The 21,391-nt window shown below is 41.7% G+C and overlaps 1 protein-coding gene across 15 annotated transcripts in view; it reads right to left on the bottom strand.

Moving 5' to 3' along the window:
* The window catches only part of RUNX1T1 (RUNX1 partner transcriptional co-repressor 1), a 143,074-nt gene that overhangs the window by 59,049 nt on the left and 62,634 nt on the right, over window positions 1-21,391 (bottom strand). For 14 of the 15 annotated variants that reach the window (XM_027818398.3, XM_043539361.1, XM_037892304.2 and 11 more), the window contains 3 exons: window positions 10,918-11,055; window positions 4,089-4,330; window positions 824-913 (listed from right to left, as the gene is read on the bottom strand). In XM_027818398.3, coding sequence (XP_027674199.1) covers window positions 824-913; window positions 4,089-4,330; window positions 10,918-11,055 — 470 coding nt within the window. Of the gene's footprint in view, window positions 1-823; window positions 914-4,088; window positions 4,331-10,917; window positions 11,056-11,971; window positions 12,027-21,391 lie in introns of all 15 variants that reach the window. The other variant, XM_027818409.3, reaches the window with a different exon arrangement.

Genomic DNA, 21,391 nt, shown 5'->3' with positions numbered 1-21,391 from the left:
AATGTCCCGAGAACACAAGATCATGGGATCAGAAAGCCACTGAAGTTCAGAGACAACAGTTACTGACAGTCAAGGAAAGGTAGAATATTCTTGCGAGGTAGGGGGACCAGGTTTTCTATGCTGATCTCCATGCCACACAATTTTATTGGCTTTATTAATTAGCTGCATTGGGTTTTGGATAACTTTTTTACATTTGCAATTGTTTTTTTTTTTCTTTGTTTACACTTAAATAGCAAGATATACAAGTCACCACTGGAGGCAATGGATACTGCCCCCTGCCATTTGACAGATAAATAAAAGCTTTTGTAGCTATGACCCGAGTCATGTGAGTGGGGTCACAAAATAAAGATCAGATGCTTATTAGCCCTCCTGTGTGTCATATTCTTATCATGCAGGAAGAGTATGTTACATGCCATGAAAAGGTAAAGCAACAAGTGTCCACACTACCCCTAATTCAGTGCAAATTGGACATAGCCAAATCTAGCCTTCTGAATTTACATCAGCATTATTGAGTGCATAATTGGGTTCCAGGATTTAGCTCATAAAAAGCCTCTCAATACAGTCACCTTTAACATAAAAATAAAAAAGAAACCACACAGTGTGTACAAAATATGGGAACTAACAACTTCTGTGAATAGTTAGAAATGGTCAGAAAGAAAATATTTACTCTAATGGAGTTTCATCCATTAAACTATGGAAAGGAGCCTTTATGCGTTAGATTCATTTTCCCAACTCTCTTTAAAAAGAAAAACTTTAACATACATCTGTGACCTAGCAACAATATGGTTTGAAATAGTTTCCAGATCATTGAACTGTGCAATACCTTCAAAAATGGGATGACAAAAGGTCGCAGTGGGAAGTTAGTAGCTTCTTGCAGTTTGGAATGAAATTCTTCAATTGTCAAAGTAGAATTCTGTAGAAGGAAAAAAAATTCTGTCTTGGTGACATAAACAATGAAAACACTTAGCAAGAGAAATAAGAGCCAAAATATTCTGTACAAAAATTTTGCTTAATACCATGTTCCTCCTAATGCAATATCAGAAAATTATGCATGTTACACAGTAAGTAAATATACTCATCTAAAAATATAGATGTAACTATATCTGAACACAGTTTCACTGCAGTGGGAGTGAATCATTTTACAAACAATCCATTTCTTAAGTATATAAAGAGCAGCACTGAACTCTCAGACATTCATTGTTCATGGCTTGAAGCAAGGGCGTGAGCATCCCGAGTGCCAAGCACTTCTTATATGGTGATAAACACCCTCACCTCCCCTGGATTTCAAAGAGTTAAGGGTGCTTGCTTTCCAAACAGAATTTGCTTAATCCACATAGAATAGGAGGCACCATGGCAGTACAAACGCAATTGTTAAATTTAAAATGGTGCCCACTATATTTTAATTCTCGGTAGAGGATTGGGAAGTAACAGGAGCATATTAACGTATGTATTATAGGTGTATATAATTAACTTTTTAAAGACACTTATTCCTCATCCGTTGACAAATATATCTCAAAATTACTAAATCACATCCAGGATTATATCGTACACTAGACAACCATACTCAGCAGAATTTTTTACTACTTACATTCACTTGTACCTGTGCAAACCCATGCAAGGCAGTTCAGAGTGCAGGGAAATCAAAAAGTTGTCACTGAAGGCATAATTTGAGGACAATGGGCTGCACAGGTCTAACTGAATAAGCAGGACCTCTGTTATCGGTGATGAGGTTTAAGACAGAAAAGGTCCCAGCTAGATTTCCAGAGCCCAGATGGTGTTTGGCAAGTTAGAAAACAGTGCTACTTATAAACAGAGGAGCACACCTGATAAGGAAATCACTGAGAAACAATAACATGGAATCCCACAAAGCCACCCTTAGGGTTCCATTTTTCAAAGCAGAATCACGTAAGTAAGCCTAAAGTTGAAGCTGTAGTTAGACGCATGGAGAACTGTCACCTTCAAGCACACATTCCCCAGATGCTCATTACATTTTACAGACTTTGACTCCACTGTTGTTGCCAGTTACCTCAGCCCATGCAAGACAATTTCCCTGGCACACAGCTAATTCTACATTTCTACTGAAGTCAATCGGAGTTTGGGGTATGTAACTAAATGCACAGCAGGGCTCCTTGCAAGTCATGGAAGCATAACAACATTTAAGTTACACTGTCTAAGGTGCACTTTTAGTTCATAGTTGTTGTTGGTTTGTTTATTTATCATGGTACTGACCAGATTTATTTAGTATTGTACAAAAACATACAGAAGTATGACATCTGTGGCCTAATGACAGGTTTCAGAGTAGCAGCCGCGTAAGGTGCCACAAGTACTCCTTTTCTACCTGTGGCCTGATATTCAGTGGTGGTAGCACTTGCAGCTCCAGATGAAGCAGTGGCAACTGAAGTGGTAACATCTGGAAATCAGACCACGAATTTTTATTTTCTAGTATATCCAAGCCCTGCTGAATGAGCTATATAGATTTACATGGGAGGCAACATTATCAGTGGTAATAAGAAGAAACCTGAGTTCAATTTCTAGTGCTGTCACAGGATGGTAAGTGATTATGGGCAAGTCACTTGACCTTTCCACCTTTTAGTTTCTTTGTCAGTAAACTGGGAAAGTTATTCGAGATGTACTGAGAAACAGCATTGTAAAAAGTATTCAGAGTAGCAGCCGTGTTAGTTTGTATTTGCAAAAAGAAAAGGAGTACTTGTGGCACCTTAGAGACTAACAAATTTATTTGAGCATCCAATGAAGTAAGCTGTAGCTCACAAAAGCTTATGCTCAAATAAATTTGTTACTCTCTAAGGTGCCACAAATCCTCCTTTTCTTTTTGTAAAAAGTATTATTTCTACATACCAGGAATTCCATACACGTACCATTATAAATAACATGATATACAACTGCAATACACTGGCTTAGCACATTAAATCCCTCTTGCAGCTGGCCTAAGTGACTATGGACAGGTCTACGCTGGAAAAGGTTATAACGATACCGGCAAATCCTCCTAGTGTACATTAAACTTATATTAGCAAAAATGGTTTTGCTAGTACAGTAGAACCCCTATTTTACAAACCAATTGGAGATTGAGGAGCTCATAAAAATAAAAAAAATAATAAAATTAAGCATCTCAAAATTACTGTAGGCATTGTGCATAGGTTGCAGTATGGTGTAATGCACTGCTTTCTTCTCTTCTTCTTGTCTTTCAAACCACGGCAAAGCACTTTCCAATACACTGAACACATGCTGACTTTTTCCTTAATCAACATCACTTTTGTTATGCAATTTTTTCATCACTGGGAAAAATGGTTTGTATAACTGGCCATTCGTAAGATTGGTGTTCATAAAACCAAGGTTCTATTACAGGGGTTCTCAAACTTCATTGCACCGCGACCCCCTCCTAACAACAAAAATTACTACATGACCACAGGGGGAACCGAAGCCTGAGCCCCACCGCCCCGGTGGGGGAGGGGGCAAAGCTGAAGCCGAAAGGCTTCAGCCCCAGGCAGAAGGCCTGTAACCTGAGCCCCATTGCCCAGGGCTTGGGCTTTGGTCCCAGGCGGAGGGGCTTTGGCTTTAGCCCCGGGCCCAGCAAGTCTAAGCCAGCCCTGGCGACCCCATTAAAATGGGGTCGCAACCCACTTTGGGGTCCCTACCCACAATTTGAGAATCCCTGTTCTTTTATATAGTTTATACAGATTTCCATGCAAAATAAGCTATACTGTCAAAAGCATTTTTATACCGGTATAACTGCTCTACATAAGGTTTTCTGCCAGTTTAGACATGTTTTTATTTATTCATTTATTTTAAATCGCACCCCGAACTGAAATTACTATACTGGCAAAAGTTTCTAATGGAGACCTGGGCTGAAACAGCCTACTACTTACTGACAGCTAGTAGATACTTCTATTAGCTCTAATGGCAGGGTGCAGGGAGGCAGGTTCTCATGGTCCCAAGTTCCATACTCCCAGAATAACCACAGTGCATGCATGCATGCATGTTCATGACACAACTACTAATAAATCTTCCAATTTTTAAAGTTAAAATCTACTATGAACAAAAAAAGATAATAGTCACTGTTATTTGCTTACCACAAGTCCTAGCACAAGGGTACGTACTCTCTCCCCAATCTCTGGTGAAATGTCATTGCCAAACTGCTGTAAGGTTGTAAGAAATCTCTTCAGTTTGCTGAGTTGCCTTGCTCCACAAGCTGGTGGTAACTGCTGATTAGCCAGAGAAGATGAAGAGGAAGATGATGGCCCATTGCTAAAGCCATTAGGTGGAGATGGAGCTCCATTTAATGCTGTTGGTGAATGGCTAGTGCCATTGGTTACTGGTTAGAAGAAAATGGAAAGAAAGAACATTTATAAGCTTAAAGTTTCTGTGTTTCACCTCAAAATTGATTGTGTAACTCTGAAAATATGAAGTAGCTGATATTTTGATTCCATTGGTATAATTAAAGATAATTAGTCTTTTGATAGAATGACTCTCCACAGTTCATGTATCTTGCACAGAAGCTGGTAATAAATGGTGTATGGATCTGGATAGCACTAGCTCTCGTATGCACACATGCCAGACACCTGAAATGTTTTCAGACCAGAACAAACATCATTTGGAGGTCAGTCTTTTGTCATGGGCTTATATTAGTGTAACATTTTTTTTTAAATAAACTGTTCTGGAAAGAGTACACATATATTTAGTGGAGGCTAAATTTATCTCTGAACATTTTAAATCATGTTTTGTACACACACCGGACAGCTGTGTTTATAAAAACAGGACTTTCAAGTTTTAACCTTATACCACCCAATTAGAAGACTATTTTCTTTCACACATATTTTGTAGCCACTAACATACAGAAAGATGGATTTGTATAAAAAGATGCAACTGGTGCAATGTTCACTGTGAATTTATTGTTAAGATTGAAGGCTTGTAGCCAAGTCTCTGGACTGGGCCTTGGGAACAGATATGGATTTTCTTTCCTGGCTCTACCTCAGACTTCCCACATGGCCTTAGACTTAGCCTCTTCATGTCGCAGTTCTCTTTCTATAAAACAGGTCTGACAGTACTTCCCTACTGCACAGTGCTGTTGTGTGGAACCTATTAAACGATTGTGAAGTGTTCCGATTTTGTGGTAATGGGGGCCATGTAAGTACCTTAGACAAATATTATCATCATCATACTATTAATGATCAAATAAGAGGCTATAACTCACACATATTTAAGAGAGAAGGGGGACTTGCTTTAGTTTTGCTATGCTAGCCTGTCTAGTTTTGAAATTCTTGTTCTCATTCTCCAGAAATGTACCAAATTAAGGCCATCTTTTTCACCATACAGACCTACCCGGAAACAGTCATCCAAGCAGAGTGTAACTGCTGTGGGTTTCCTACTTTAATAGCCAGAGCAGCAAAGGATGAGTTTTGGGGCAAGGGATGGTCCACGTATTTTAGGGCAGATGAGCCCCAACTGGGATACCCTACCTTCTTGTGCAGATTACACTAGCATTTAAGCAACAGACCTTAACAAAAGTTAGTGCAGAACAGCTGTGCCCTGGAGGGGCACAGAAGACTGTACCTCTGGTGATGCTGTTCCTCACACACAGGAGTGAACAATATATTCCATCTAGTGTGGTGGCAGCAGGGCCATCCTTAGGCATACGCGGCTGCATAGGGCACCCAAAAATTTGGGGCACCCCTGGATCTTAGTGTCCCCCCTTGCACCTCTTCCTATCCCTGTTCTGACGCTTCCTGCAGGCTCCCACCACAGCGGCCTGCTGCAGCCTGGTGAGTCTTCCTCTGGAGGGGATCTAGTACTGAAAAGTGAAAAAGCCTTCCAGCCTGCCAGACCTATTGCACAACATTGAAACTGTTAAAGAGCCATTCAAGTGGTAATGAAGCCATTTAACAGGCATTTGCCAACCCCCAGGTATATACTGTCAGTTTCTGAAAAACAGTTGGACATTACTGTAATAGTTACTCAGAACATGCTAGTCTACAGGATCTTAGTTTAAAATTTGCTTTAAAAATATTTCATTAGTGTGTTGCTGAACATTATAAAAATCACATCTCTAAAAAATCCTTGCATAGATTTTTAGATGCACAAGCTGAGTATTCATCTTTAGTCTTAAGTGCTTGGATCTCCAGACATATAGTTTTTTAAATAAATCCTTCAAAAGACCATCCTTATCTATAATACACATGTGAGCCCAGGATGCCATCAGGCATAGGGGCACAAGTTTAATAATACTGAATAGAGCCCCATAAAACCTAAGGACGGCCCTGGGTGGAACAGACAATGTGTCAGACATGCTCTATGGACCAATGTAGTGGCGGAACAGGGCCATTTGTTGATTCTTGTGCTGGGCAGGGGCCACTCATATTCCAGGCTTTTACAACGACCTTGCTTTTGCAGAATCAGTGCAGCCTCATAGCCACCCAAAAACTGAACGAGCCCCGAATCTGGCCCATGAGATATCATAAAACATTCTTCCACAAATAATAAATGGAGAATCACCTACATGGGAGGATATCAAATAACAAAATGACAGGTGGCTGCTCACTGAAAACACTGGACAGACTGGTGACACACTGAGCTCACTACTCTCTACATCACAAACATTATTTTAACATTTTCTTAGCCACTGGACACTCTCAGACAGTGCCCTATGTTACTTAGGCCATGTCTACACTTACAGGTAGATTGGCACTGCTGTGATTGATGCAGTGGTGTCGATTTAGCAGGTCTGGTGAAGACCCGCTAAGTCAATGGCAGAGTGCTCTCCCATCGACTCCGGTATTCTAGAGTAAGGTAAGTCGACCTAAGTTACATTGATTTCAGTTACGTTATTTACATAACTGAAGTAGCGTAACTTAGGTCGACTTACCGTGGTAGTGAACAGCCCTTAGTAACAGGGAGTTATCCTCTCGCATAGCCATCCCTATTTGTTGATCACAACTCTTCTTTCACCCATTTTGAGTGCTGCCAACTCTCACTAAATTTCAGCAATTTACTACAATTCTGTGGCATTTTCAAAGTGATTTCTGCCCAAGCGGTAGATATGGCAGCAGTTCCATTTTGAGGACACTAGATTCATCGATTCCAAGGCCATTGTTACCATAGATTGACTATCTGTATAACACAGGCTGTAGTAAGAAAAGGAGTACTTGTGGCACCTTAGAGACTAACCAATTTATTTGAGCATAAGCTTTCGTGAACTACAGCTCACTTCATCGGATGCATACTGTGGAAAGTGTAGAAGATCTTTTTATACACACAAAGCATGAAAAAATACCTCCCTCCACCCCACTCTCCTGCTGGTAATAGCTTATCTAAAGTGATCACTCTCCTTACAATGTGTATGATAATCAAGTTGGGCCATTTCCAGCACAAATCCAGGTTTTCTCACCCCCCACCCCCGCACACACAAACCCACTCTCCTGCTGGTAATAGCTTATCTAAAGTGACCACTCTCCTTACAATGTGCATGATAATCAAGGTGGGCCATTTCCAGCACAAATCCAGGGTTTAACAAGAACGTCTGGGGGGGGGGGGGGTAGGAAAAAACAAGGGGAAATAGGTTACCTTGCATAATGACTTAGCCGCTCCCAGTCTCTATTCAAGCCTAAATTAATTGTATCCAATTTGCAAATGAATTCCAATTCAACAGTTTCTCGCTGGAGTCTGGATTTGAAGTTCTTTTGTTGTAATATTGCAACTTTCATGTTACAATACATGAAAGTGCTTGGATCTCCAGACATATGGGGGTGGGGGGGTGAGAAAACCTGGATTTGTGCTGGAAATGGCCCATCTTGATTATCATACACATTGTAAGGAGAGTGATCACTTTAGATAAGCTATTACCAGCAGGAGAGTGGGGTGAGGGGAGGTATTTTTTCATGCTTTGTGTGTATAAAAAGATCTTCTACACTTTCCACAGTATGCATCCGATGAAGTGAGCTGTAGCTCACGAAAGCTTATGCTCAAATAAATTGGTTAGTCTCTAAGGTGCCACAAGTACTCCTTTTCTTTTTGCGAATACAGACTAACACGGCTGTTACTCTGAAACAAGCCGTAGTATTTTCCCCAAAATAATTCCTAGCCTTTAGAAAAACATCCAATCTTGATTTTAAAATTGTCAGTGACGGAAAATCCACCATGACCCTTGGTAAATTGTTCCAATGGTTAATTACTCTCACCATTAAAAATGTATGCCTTATTTCCAATCTAAATTTGTCTAGCTCCAACTTCTAGCCATTGGATTGTGTTTACCTTTTTCTGCTAAACTGAAGAGCCCATTATTAAAGATTTGTTCCACAGGTAGATATGTATAGACTATAATCAAGTCACCCCTTAATCTTCTTTTTGATAAGCTAAATAGATCGAGCTCTTTGAGTCTATCACTATAAGTCATGTTTTCTAATCCTTGAATCATTCTTGTGGCTCTTCTCTGAGCCTCTCCAATTTATCAATATCCTTCTTGAATTGTGGACACCAGAACCAGACACAATATTCCAGCAGCAGTCTCACCAGGGTCAAAGGTAGATGTAAGATAACCTCTCTATTCCTTCTCGAAATTCCCCCATTTATGCACCCCAAGATCGCATTAGCTCTTTTAGCCACAGCATCACACAGGGAGCTCACATTCAGCTGACTATCCACTACAACCCCCAAATCTTTTTCAGTCACTACTTCTCTGGATAGAGTCCCCCATCCTGCAAGTATGGCCTATATTCTTTGTTCCTAGATGTATACATTTACATTCACTCATATTAAAATGCATAGTTTGCTTGTGCCCACTTTACCAACTGATCCAGACTGCTCTGTATTAGTGACCTGTACTCTTCATTTTTTACCACTTCCCCAATTTCTGTGTCATCTGCAAACTTTATTAGTGATGATTTTATGCTTTCTTCCAGGTCATTGATAAAAATGGTAAATAGTGTAGGATCAAGAACCAATCCCAGTGGGACTTCGCTGGAAACACACCAGCTCCATAGAATCATAGAATATCAGGGTTGGAAGGGACCTCAGGAGGTCATCTAGTCCAACCCCCTGCTCAAAGCAGGACCAATCCCCAACTAAATCAATCCATGACAATGCCCTGTTTACAATTATTTTTCAAGACTAATCTGTTAGCCAGTTTTTAATCCATGCAATGTGTGCCATGTACACTTTATGTGGTTCTAGTTTTTTAATCAAAATGTAATGTGGCAACAAGTCACTAGAGAACACAGTTCCTAGGTTGGGTGGCTCTGCAGAGCTTCAGCATAAGAACGGCCATACTGGGTCAGACCAAAGGTCCATCTAGCCCATCCAGTCTTCCAACAGTGGTCAATACCAGATGCCCCAGAGGGAATGAACAGAACAGGTAATCATCAAGTGATCCATCCCCTCTCGCCCACTCCCCATTTCTGGCAAACAGAGGCTAGGGACACCATCCCTGCCCATCCTGGCTAACAGCCATTGATGGCTATTAGCCAGGATGACTCAACTCTAGTGTGTGTGCAGAGTAGGGGAAGCAGTATCCAAAGGAATCCTTAGGAATCCCCTAAAATGCATTGGTTCACATAGATTCTAGACTTATCCAACAAACACAAATTCTGCAAATTCTACAGTTACTGATTAAAGGAAAGCTATGTCCTCTTCTTTTTGTTATTGATAATAAAGAGTTTTATAGCATCCATAATTGTGCTTGGCATTTCACACAAGATTCAAGTCACAGCTTTGATGAACTTACAATTTAATATTGCAGTCCTGCAACAATTTAAAGAACATGCAAATCTTTAAATACATGAGTAAATCCCTGAGCCTACTCATATGCTTAAAGTTAAACTGTTTTATAAGTCTTTGCAGGATCAGTGCCTATGAGTGAAATTTATGCCTGTGCAGAGGGCTAGTACAAATATTATTCACCATTTAAGTCACATGTAAATCCTCCAAATAGGGCTCCCCTGGGATTTAAGAGGTACAGAGGCCTTGCACTGGCCTTCTGCACAGGAGTAAATTGCATGTGCTAAATGGTGTACCTAACAGACAAGGAGGGGGCAAAGGACAAGGGTTGCAGAAATAACATGGTGCCGTTACTGTGTGTACGCATACATATGCCTACATGGTTCACAAGTATTTACATTAAAAAATGTCAACACACTCTTATTTTTTTATTATAACAATGCAGTGTAAGAGACAAAAATATTTATTTTTAGAAATGGGGGAAAGACAATAGAGTGTTTCGTGAATAATGACCCAGGTGATGGACCAGATTCTGATCTCAGTTACATCGATATAAATGCAGAGTAACTCCACTGATGTCAGTGCAGATTTTTTTGCATTTATATCAGGTTAACAGTGACGAATCTGGTCCACAGTGACTGAGATAAGTCAAATAGTCACAGGCTAGGGATTTCCAGATTCAATGTGACTGGTTCGAGATAAAAAAGATATTTCAGCATCTTTAGAAAACGTAGTTCTAGAATGACGGTTAATGTAATTCCTGGTTAATGTTTATTAATTTATTCTTTCCCCCTCAAAAACAGATTTATACCTCGGCATTTATTTAAAAGGGAATGCGATTTCATTACCACCACAACAGTAAAGCTGAGAAGAAAGTCTCCATACTTCTTTTATCAGGAATGATATAATTGGAGCAAGAGTGCAGGGGAAGTTAGCACTGACTATTCTTTCACTGTGCACCCAACCCACCAATAAATTAGGAAACTTCTGAACTGACTGGTTTCACAGATTAAAATGTACTAATCTACAGTGTTCTTAGTTTTGCTTAATGACTTTATTGCAGTATAATGAATTGCTGCTCTAGTCATGTCATATAGGGCTCTCTTCACATAATTTGATTTCTGACATATAGGAAGAATCAAAATCTCACATGCAAAAGAATATGGAACAAAAGAAGAAAATAAGTCTAATTACACGTTGTGGGTGTGAATGAACTGGTTCTTGGAGCTCCTTGGGTAGTGGGAGGAGGTGGCATTGTTGGAGGCGTCAGCCTGGATTGCGTCTTCACATCCACCGGTGAGTCTGGCATTGTGGAATGCTTCTCAGTGCGATCTGCAACATACCACATGAACACACTACTTTATTTCTCCAAATTCATCGGTTCTGAATAAAAAGCTTAACCATGAACTAAGCAGCTTTAGCAGCTTCTGCGGAAGACAAACACACTTATCTACTCCAGCTTGTTTTTTCAAGATGACATCGTTGAAACTGCACTTAAGAAGGTGTAACACAGATAGAGCCTCATTAATAAACAGGGTCGTATTATCTTGTGTTTTTATTTCTAGCATGTGCAGATGCTACCCCAAAAACAGTATTGGAGCTGCAATAATGTCATCTCACTTGACCGCTTTAACATTAGCCAAAAGGAGAAATTAGATGAAGAGTCAGGAAGGTAATAAATCCCCTTCTGACAACTCTGGAAGAACAAAAACCTGAAACGCTTTTGTACAGGTGAGATATTGGCCATAGCCAGCGCTCTTCATGACTGGTTTTCCCTGAAGCACCTGCTGCCTTCTTCATCTTTTGTCTTTGTAAGTATAATGGATACCAGGGTTAATACTGCCTGTATCCTGCCCGGGTTTAACAGTCCACCTCCTGGTTCTTTTTTAAATCAACAAGAAATAAATACCATATGCCATATGATACAAGGTATCTTTGGCAGACACAGGTCCTGTGCATTTATACTAGACTATTACTAATATAAAAAACACTGTCAACTGTTTCAACTTATACCTTTAACATCAAGGACAACTGCAGTCATCCTCCAATTTTGGGAAATTTAAAGAAACAAAAGGAAAAAGGACTTGACAGTTCTCCTGATGCAAGATATTTGCCACTGAAACTACAAGATTTAACTCTGTTTTACCAGCTTTTACACCTAAATTCAAGAGGTACATTTGAAAAAAAACAACAAAAACTTAAAATCTGTATATCAAGAATGGGCAAAACAAAGCAACGCACCATTTACCTATTTAAGGCCATATTGTGATTGCCTTGCTCACATCAGCAGTTCACTGACACTCCTGGAGTAAGTAAGATGATCATATTTAGCCTTTAATGTTCATTAGCTACTAATGTAACTTTTCCAAAGTCATTCCCCAGGAAAAACAATTGCAAAAAATATTTGTTCTTGAAAAGATGAGACCTTCAAACTGTCGATAAAAATGTATACAAGATACACACAAATAAATACATAAAATTATAAACACACACACATTATATTATACATAATATGCACATATGTGTATTAAAGAGAGATTCCAGAAATATATTTTTCAATAGAAATATTTTTAAAGGACCCTTTAAAGAAATAATACCAGTTCATTTAATTTATAAAGAGCACGTAATACCAAAGAATGTTGTGGTCCCAATCCCGTACTATTAAGAAACTACAGAAATACGACACAGCCACATATTCTGCAAAGTTTTGCAGTTGCAGAAGCTATATTCAACATTTTCTTTCTCTTTTTGAAAAAGACCAGTTTCTATAAAGAGAGTTAAGTTACCTTTTTTCAGACTTTGGAAATAAAAAACCCTAAGAATGAGAAGCTAGAACCGTATGAGCGGAAGGGAATATACTTTGTAATCATAGCAGTAAAGAATCTGCAGTGTTGATCTAAGGTCAATAAACTCAGAAGTGTAGTAAACAGTGTCCAAAAAGACTGGCTGAAATTCTAAGGCATCTACACAGCCAGGTGAAGTGTGGTAACTCAAATAATGGGAGCAATTACGTTTTCCATACACATCTCTCTCTGTATTGCTATACTGAAACATTTAAGCGAACAACTGCAACAAATCATTTATTTAAAATAAAGAACTTTGGAAATTAGCCTCAAAATGTTCATTACTTCCTTAATAGTTGAATTCATCTCACACTCACCTCAACCAACCTCAGCAACAAGGGAATAAATAGCTTTCAACTCATGTTGCAGCTGAGGGAAAGAGGCACAGCAGTGAGTAGAGGCCCTCCTAAATAAAGGCAAATATTTCTGCCATGCCAAGAAAGGAGAGAGAAAGGGAGGCTTGCCAGAGCTGGCTGGGAGATAACAGTGGGAACTGCTGGTCCATCTGGTTTTCATTCGGCTAACACTCACATTGAACTGTTAGAGAAGGCAGTCCAGGTACGCAGATTTGAAGCATGTCGGAGCACAGACACAGCCAGGGAGAAGATGGAGGGAAGAGAGAGAGAAGTCAAACTCCACTAGCAGCCTGCTGTTCACACTGAGCAGGCATAATCTATATCCTCCCGTTCAACTGCTGATAACTAAAAGCAATTCTGCTATCATGAACAATCACAACTTCTTCCTCCCTCCCCGCAAGTCCACTTAGCTTTTGATCTGGCCTGAATTTTGGAACAGTCCCTACTCAGAGGGAAAATGAGCACATTTAAGAAGCAGACTAGAATGGTTTATATTTCGTTATTTAAATGGACCGTGTAGTTGCACTATTGTACTGTTTTTGTGCTCCAGTTTCAGATTTTCAATATATTATAACCTGTTCATGTAATGATCCAGGATTTCTTTTAAAATTATTTTTATTCATTAATTTATTATGTCCGTAAGCACCTAGGTTTATCTTTAATTACAGTATTAAGTATAACCTATTGTTACCCAGAAATGCATTAGCACCACCTCCTGTTAGGGTGACCACCTTTTCAAAAGGCAAAAGGGAGACACATGCAGGAGCCCAGCTCCGCTCTGTGGCCCCACCTCTGCTCCCTCCTCCCCTGAGCCCCCACCCCTGCTCCTCCTCATCCCCCCAAGGCCATGCACCCTGGCCAGGTCACCCCGGGCAGGTGGAGGGTCCAGGATTTCCCACAGCAGGCCTTGAAGGGGAGAGGAGGAGCAGGGGGCAGAACCTTGTGACGAGGGAAGCTAAGGACCACCTCAGCCCCCAACCCCGCACCATGAAAAGGCTGATGCCATCCCTGAGCCTCTGGCAGATTTGGAGTGCACTGCAGGGAATCTGGGTCAAATGCTGCCCCAGAGTCATTGGGGAGTGGGACTTGAACTCTGCATTTTGGGACTGTCCCACCCAATTCTAACAATGCTACACCTGGCAGACTTGAGGCTGTATGCTCTCCTGAAATGGGTCAGGTTCGCAGTGCCAGAAAGGAAACATAGACTGCAAAGCTTGCTCTTCTGCCTGGAAGGCACAGAACAACCACACAGATATTGAGCCATCCCAGGAGGATGGCCTTCTTCTCTGTACATGTGTCAGGGACCTGGAAGACAGGATACTGGGCTAAATGGACCTTTGGTCTGACCCAGTACGGCCGTTCTTATGTTCTCACGCTCCTCCTCCGGCACAAAAGCTTCTTTTGCTGCTGCCCCCATTAACTCCCCACCCTTTCCCTGAGCTGTAGGCATGTGAGGAAGATGTTGGGTCTTAAAAATTCAGCGTACCGCAGGTGCTTCCCAATTCTATTGACCCACTCACGAACTTGCAGAGCCCTGACTACTCTGATTTCAAACACAGGGGCTCCTCAAAGAAGATAAAGGAGTAGAGGGGTGGAGAAGAATGCTGAAGTGTCACTGCTTATACACACTATCACAAATTCTTGTAATTCTAATTGTGAGCCTTGCAATATTTGTTGTTTTTTTAAAGCCCCAGGTTCTGGAGTCATGTGATTATTACATGAGAATTTTTTTTTAAATGAAAACTGAACAGGGTTCACCCTCATAGTTGCAAAGAAAAGCCTAAAAATGTGAACCCTAAAAGACTCAAAAATCTAAAGACAAATAAAAAGGAGCCAACATTTATTCTTGTTAAAATCTCATGTTTTGGGGGCTCATGTTTTTTGAATGCTTGGGGTTTGTAATACTGCCCATACATTCTTCACACATGTGGATTTTTTCCTCTCTGTACATATAAAGGGGAGGGAGAGGATCCACTCCAAAGCCTGAAGAGGAAGTAGGACTGCCAGTCGTCTGGTTTTCGACTGGAACACCCGGTCAAAAAGGGACCTGTTAAAAGTCCGGTCAGCAGTGCTGCGGGTCTAGGGCAGGCTAGTCCCTACCTGTCCTGGCACTGCACTGCACCCTGGAAGTGGCCAGTAAGTCCGGCTGCTAGGCGAGGGAGCCATGGGACTCTGGGCACTGCCCCCGCCCTGAGCACTGGCTCCGCACTCCCAATGGCCGGGAACCACGGCTAATGGGAGCTGGGGGGGGGGGATGCGCGTGGGTGAGAGCAGCGCACAGAGCCTTCTGCTCCCCCTCTCCTCCGCCTCGGAGCTGGACCTGCTGGCCGCTTCCAGGGTGCAGCATGGAGTCAGGACAGGCAGGGAGCCTGCCTTACCCCTGCTGCGCCACTGACCGGGAGCCGCCTGAGGTAAACCTGCATCCCAACCGCAAGTCCCAACCCCTTGCCCCAGTCCTGAGCCCCTCCCCAACCCAGAGCCCATCCTGCACCTGTAACCCCTAATCCTCAGCCCCACCCCAGAGCCCGCACCCCCAGCTGGAGCCTTCACTTCCTCCTACACCCCAACTTCTTGCCCCAGTCCAGTGAAAGTGAGTGAGGGTGGGGGAGAGTGAGCCACCGAGGAAGGGGGAATGTAGTGAGTGAGGGCGGGATCTTGGGGCAGGGTGGGGCGGGATCTTGGGGAAGGGGCGGAACTAGGGTGTTCAGTTTTGTGCAATTACAAATTTGGCAACCCTAAGAGGAAGACATATTCACAATATGTTGGTTTACAGGGATTCATGTGCATTTGCTCCATTTTCATTACATATGGGCATGTGCCTTGAGTTTGACTTGGAATTCAAAAGAACTAAAAAAAACCCCAACAAAACCCTAGTCAAAACTGGAATTCCATGCATTTCACATGATTTTGATGCAAAAGAATAAAACTAAACCCATGTCTGCAAACCTTAATTCACATACGCCTAGGGTGAAATTTGAATTTGTAATTAAACCAGGTGAGTTTTGAACAGCTTCAGGTCCATGATAAAAGCTTCACACAGCCCATATGTTCACCATCTCTCAAAACCTCACACATAATTTAAGAGTACAATTCGAATGGGTAGTGAGAACAGTCTATTTCAGGTTTAAGCGTTTCTACTTCAGAATACTAAAAAGCAGCCAAAACTCTGGAATGGTTACCGTAGCCCTAACCAAATGGGTCTTAAGCCCAGAGGTCCTCCAAACTACAGGAAAAAGGAGACCATCTGCAATTCATTCTGTATTGTTCATTGAAATCAATTCAGGATGGAGATAGATGGTGAAATAATGGGCCAGTCCTAATCCATGCACACAAGCCTCTGGAGCAATGACAGATTTAGGATAAATTCAGAAAGTATGTTTCAAGTATGCAGGGATCTATTTCATTTGTTTTGGATTATATTTAAAAAAACATTTTGAAATATACATTCTTGAATTTATTTTACAGCAAAGAGCTAAGAGCTGTGATTTAACCACAGAAACTTTTTGCTCCATTTAAAATTAAAGAATGCTGTAAAACCAACTTTAAATTATGACATTTCTTTTGTGGATTTTTTTTATTCAAGTAACTAAATTATTCTTGTCATCCATTCAATTTTTGCAATGGGAACTATTTTTACCACTGTTTTTAGCTGTTAAATGAATGTTGATATTTACTATAAGTGTAACTAGCCTTATAAAGTAAATATGGGGAAAAAAACACAAAGAAAAATCCCTCCAAAACCTAAAACATGTGCATGAGAGCGGAAGGGGGAAAGAGATGTGCATGTATTCAAATAGATTTACTTCACTTCCTGTATCCTAAATGATTTAGTCCATTTTTAAAACAAGGCGGTCTTTCATATATGGCAAAATTTCAGCATAAATGGCAGGCTTCCAAGTCTAATGCATCAAGGAAGGCTGATCTATGGAACAAAATATGGAATATATAAATATTTTCCTGATACCATTTCAATAGCCAATTCAATGTCAAGCATTTCTAGAAGTGGTATGTTTTCAATTTCCCTTTTAAATGAAAAAACGTATGGTATAATACGCTGTGGCATTTATTTTACTTTTAGTTAGAGCAAACAGTTCCAGATGTATATTCCGGCATGAACGATTCTTAAAAGACACTCTATATTGATTTTACCTAGTATTCCTGTGCCAACCCACAGAAAAATTGGTGTTAAAGGTTGCTGAATTAAACCAGTTTAAATTTCTACTGTCTAGTTTCCTTTATAACTTACCCTGTAAACCAGCAAAAAGGAATGTTCAAAGCCCCATGCATGTAACAGAATAGAAAAATAAGTTGATCCAGATACATAAATTGAGCTCAAATCCATCTAAAGGATTTTGTACTGGTGACCATCACCATAGCATCCATTCTAATATTACTGTCAAATACACTATTGTGATGGTTTTGAGATTGGATAGCACATTAATGACATACAAAACAAGGGAGTGGGTCATAGCAGTGATGAACTGAAAGAGGAAAGCCCAATTAAGTCCAGTGAAAAGTAATAATTATTTAGCAGTTACATAGCACTTTTCACTCATACATCTAGCACTTTACAAAGGTGGGTAAGTCTCGTTCTCCTCATATTAATTACAGACAGGTAAACTAAGAAACACAGAAGACAGTTTGATTTGTCTAAGGTCACACATAGGAAGCGTTGTTACTACTGAGAAGAGAACCCAGGACTCCTGACTACCAGACCCATCCTTTATCAACTATACTACAATGAAAGAAAGAAGAGGAAAGAATGTTTTAAATCAGTCCCTAGGAACTATATGAAGATAGGTGTTCTAGTGAGAGAGAGATTTGCTTGAGTGTTAAAGGAAACAAGTAAGCAATGCAAGAAGGCCATTCCTTCCTTCGCCACACTCACTATTTTTGGGAACTACTGGAAATCTCTCTGTGCGGCCACAGAACATGATGAACAGTCAGGAGCACTGCAGCTTCTCCCTCCATGAAGTACTGCCAACATGCCTCAAACTTGTTTGAGAGAGACAGCAAGTGCAATCCAGTCTTCACTCCCATTCATTTCTTGGCTTCTCTACTGAGGCTGCCAAAAGGGATTCTGATGATCACAGAGGTTTTTGTGCTGTGAACAAATGTCCTGAAACCGACACCTTACTCACTCAGTTTACAGCACTAATCAGACATCCATAATTTTCTGAATCAGTCTCGACTGGATTCAAAATACTAACCTAGAGGTGAAGGAATCTGAATCCCATTACGAATTCTGTGGCCGGAAGAAACCCTTCAACAAGGATCTCAAAGTAGTAGTATTAAAGGTAAATCAAACTTTCAGGCACTATCCTTCTTCTGAAGAATATAAGCAGTCCTAACAGATATATATCTGAGGAATAGGTGTGCACACAAGACAACAGAGATGGAAGATATCAACTGGGCTTGCAAGATGACAACAATTGATGGCATCTTCAGTATGATTCTTAAACACCAACAAATATAGCTGGTTTTCTGTAGTGCAATACAACAGCTTTGTGACAACCTTATCTCATTCTTTTCCAACTCAAATAGTTGAACCCTTAATCATCTTCTCCACATCATCAGCTATTCTTGGAAATAAATGGAAGTGCATCCATTCTATCCATTTCTGCCCAGTTCTTTCATCTTCTGCATAGAAACTCTGCTTCTGAGATTGTCCTGAAATTATCACAGACACCAAGTTATCAGACTATTTCTTTAGCACATCTAAAACAAGGCAATGAAAATAATGTATCCAGCACTCTGTCGCATGAATTAACAAGGGTGTTTGTGATATTATCCCCTAACTCAAATCTAAAGGGGTTGTGGATTATATGTGCCAGGCGAATGCCAGCATATGCTTTGGAAAACTAGACTGTCACTCATTACCGTGACAACCAACGATGCAGGTATGAAGCACACCTTTTAGTTTGGATTCTGGGACTAGTGTCTCCTGCAAATGGGCCTGGGTTGAATATTCTTAACGAATTAAGAGATGTATCACCGCCCCACCCCAAATGAAGAGAAGAGACGGGTGTCCAAGGTTATGGGTGGCATCTAAGGTAAAATGATCCAGTTGTTCTAAATACAGGGTTGAGATGCCTTTGCTCTGACAGATTATTTGAATGCAAACTCCCAAAAGAAACATGTGACGAAGTGGGAATCTTCTTAATGTTTTCTCTGAATACTGTGTGGGTGCCTCAGTTTCCCCTATGCAGTTCTTAAGTATCCAGGAGGTGGGATAAGGGTGTGTGATTGTGGCAGAGCCCTAAGAGGCCAGTATGATGGTGTCTGCACAAAGAATGGCCGACACCCTGTCTTCTGGCAACTGATGGCTTGGGCCCCTCCTCTGCAAAGGTGTCGACTGAAGGTGTTGGAGAACAAAGAGATCAGGTGGCCTCCTGGCCTGGGAAAGAGACAAAGGAGAAGAGGGGCTAGAGAGTTTCAATTTTGGAGCTGGCTGGGGAAATGGAGGGAGGCTCAGATGGGGCTCTGGCCTCCCTGCCACCCAAGACGGACCTGACTGAGTGGTCCTGTTCTCTGTACCTACAAGCTCTGTTTTAGACCATGTTCCTGTCGTCTAATAAACCTTCTATTTTACTGGCTGGCTGAGAGTCACGTCTGACTGCAGAATTCGGGTGCAGGACCCACTGGCTTCCCCAGGAACCACGCCTGTGCACACTCGCTGTGGGAAGCGCACGGTGTGGAGGGGAATGCTGTATGCTCCGAGGTCAGCCTCAGGAAGGTCGAAGTTGTGTAAGCTTCTTGTCCTGGGGAGAGGAGGCTTCCCCAGAGTTCTGACTGGCTTCGTATGGAGTAGTTCCAGAGCATCGCCCGGTGACTCCATGACAAAACACTCTTAGCATATGATTTTATTTAGAGAAGTGTTTGTTTTATATTTTATTTATTTTAAGTGTTGTTTTGCTAAAGTATTTAACTTTGAAAACTCAGTTCATTTTTAGTCACTTTTGAACTACAAATACTGAACCCACAATTTTGTCAGATTATCCATTTCCTGATATATCTTCTCTTCCTTTGCCTTGTGGTTTCTGTTGTTAAAGTCCAAAACAATAACTGGGTTGGGGAAGGTGTAGTCTACATCTAGATTAACCATCAATAAAACATTCTACTAAATATTTCAGTGGGAACTTAAGGAGATAACCTTTCACCCTGGGAGAGGTCTACAAGAAAAATAAAGGTCAAAATGAGGCAGCAGCTTTAGTTCTTTATTTAAACCTTCTAAATATAAAATCCACAAATTCCCTTGTCAAGGCTGACTGCATAGCAGTTGGACTGTATTGGAAGCGATGACAATACATATTCATTTTAAATACCCAGTGATCTTGGCAGTTAAGCATTATAAAAATTCCTATAAATATATGAGTATGCAACTAAGGCAATTAATAAGCAAAATGTTCTCCCAAATCTGTACTCTAAATGCTATTATCCTAATCCTCCACTATGTTTCCTGAGTCTTTCTCTACTTTTTTTTTTTTTGCTGAGAAGGCAAACACACCAGAACTGTATGGAGTAAAGAGACTCATGGGAGCAGAGGAGTGGAATCTTCAACTCTAACGCCACCCTGCAACAGCTAACACAGAGGTGCTCGCTCCCCAGCCACTTTTACAAATTATGGAGAGGGGAAGCACATATGACAATTCCTTCAGATTGGCGAACAATCCTGACTAGCCCTTTACTCCTGTGAAGAGAGCCATTGGAGCATTTAGGTTTGTGGCTTTGAAAGGGCTCTCTACTTCACAGTATTTCACTTGCTTTTTGGTCCTTGGTCCACCTGCTAGAGGTAGTAATGGTGGAGGATCTGTCCTCAGAGGGTTCACTAATAGCAGCTTTTCTCAATCGGGAGTCCGCGGTCCCCAAGTCCTTTCAGAGGGGCTGTGACATCCTGCAGCTGAAACCCAGAGCCCAAGCCCTGGCACCTCCTGCCACAGGGCTGAAATCCTAAGCCCCGGAGTCTCTCACTGCGGGGCCAAAATTCCGAGTCCCAGCGCCCCCCGCCGTGGAGCTGAAACCCCTGAGCCCTGGCGCCCCCCATCGTGGGGCTTAAACCTCGAGCCCTGGCACTCGCCATCGTGTGCCTGAAACCCCGAGCCCCAGTGTCTGCTGTCGTGGGCCTGAAACCCCAAGCCCTGGCACCTGCCATCGTAGGCCTGAAACCCCTAAGCCCTAGCACCCGCCATCGTGGGCCTGAAACCCCAAAGCCCTGGCGCCTGCCATCATGGGCCTGAAACTCCTAAGCCCTGGCGCCTGCCATCACAGGGCTGAAACCCCAAGCACTGGTTGCCCTCCCCTCACCCCCACTTCAGTGCCAGATTGGGGCAGTACCGGGGGAGCTCCACACACCCCCTTCCTCCTCTCCCTGCCCCCGAAGCCCCAACCCCTGGCCAGATCGGAGGCAGGAAGCCAGAGCTGGGCAGTGTGGGAAGCTGCTGCTCTGGCTGGTGTCATGGAGCAGGCAGC

Source organism: Chelonia mydas, chromosome 2 (genome assembly GCF_015237465.2).
Source record: "Chelonia mydas isolate rCheMyd1 chromosome 2, rCheMyd1.pri.v2, whole genome shotgun sequence".
Classification (NCBI taxonomy): domain Eukaryota; kingdom Metazoa; phylum Chordata; order Testudines; family Cheloniidae; genus Chelonia; species Chelonia mydas.
This window is presented reverse-complemented; position numbering and strand designations above follow the sequence as displayed.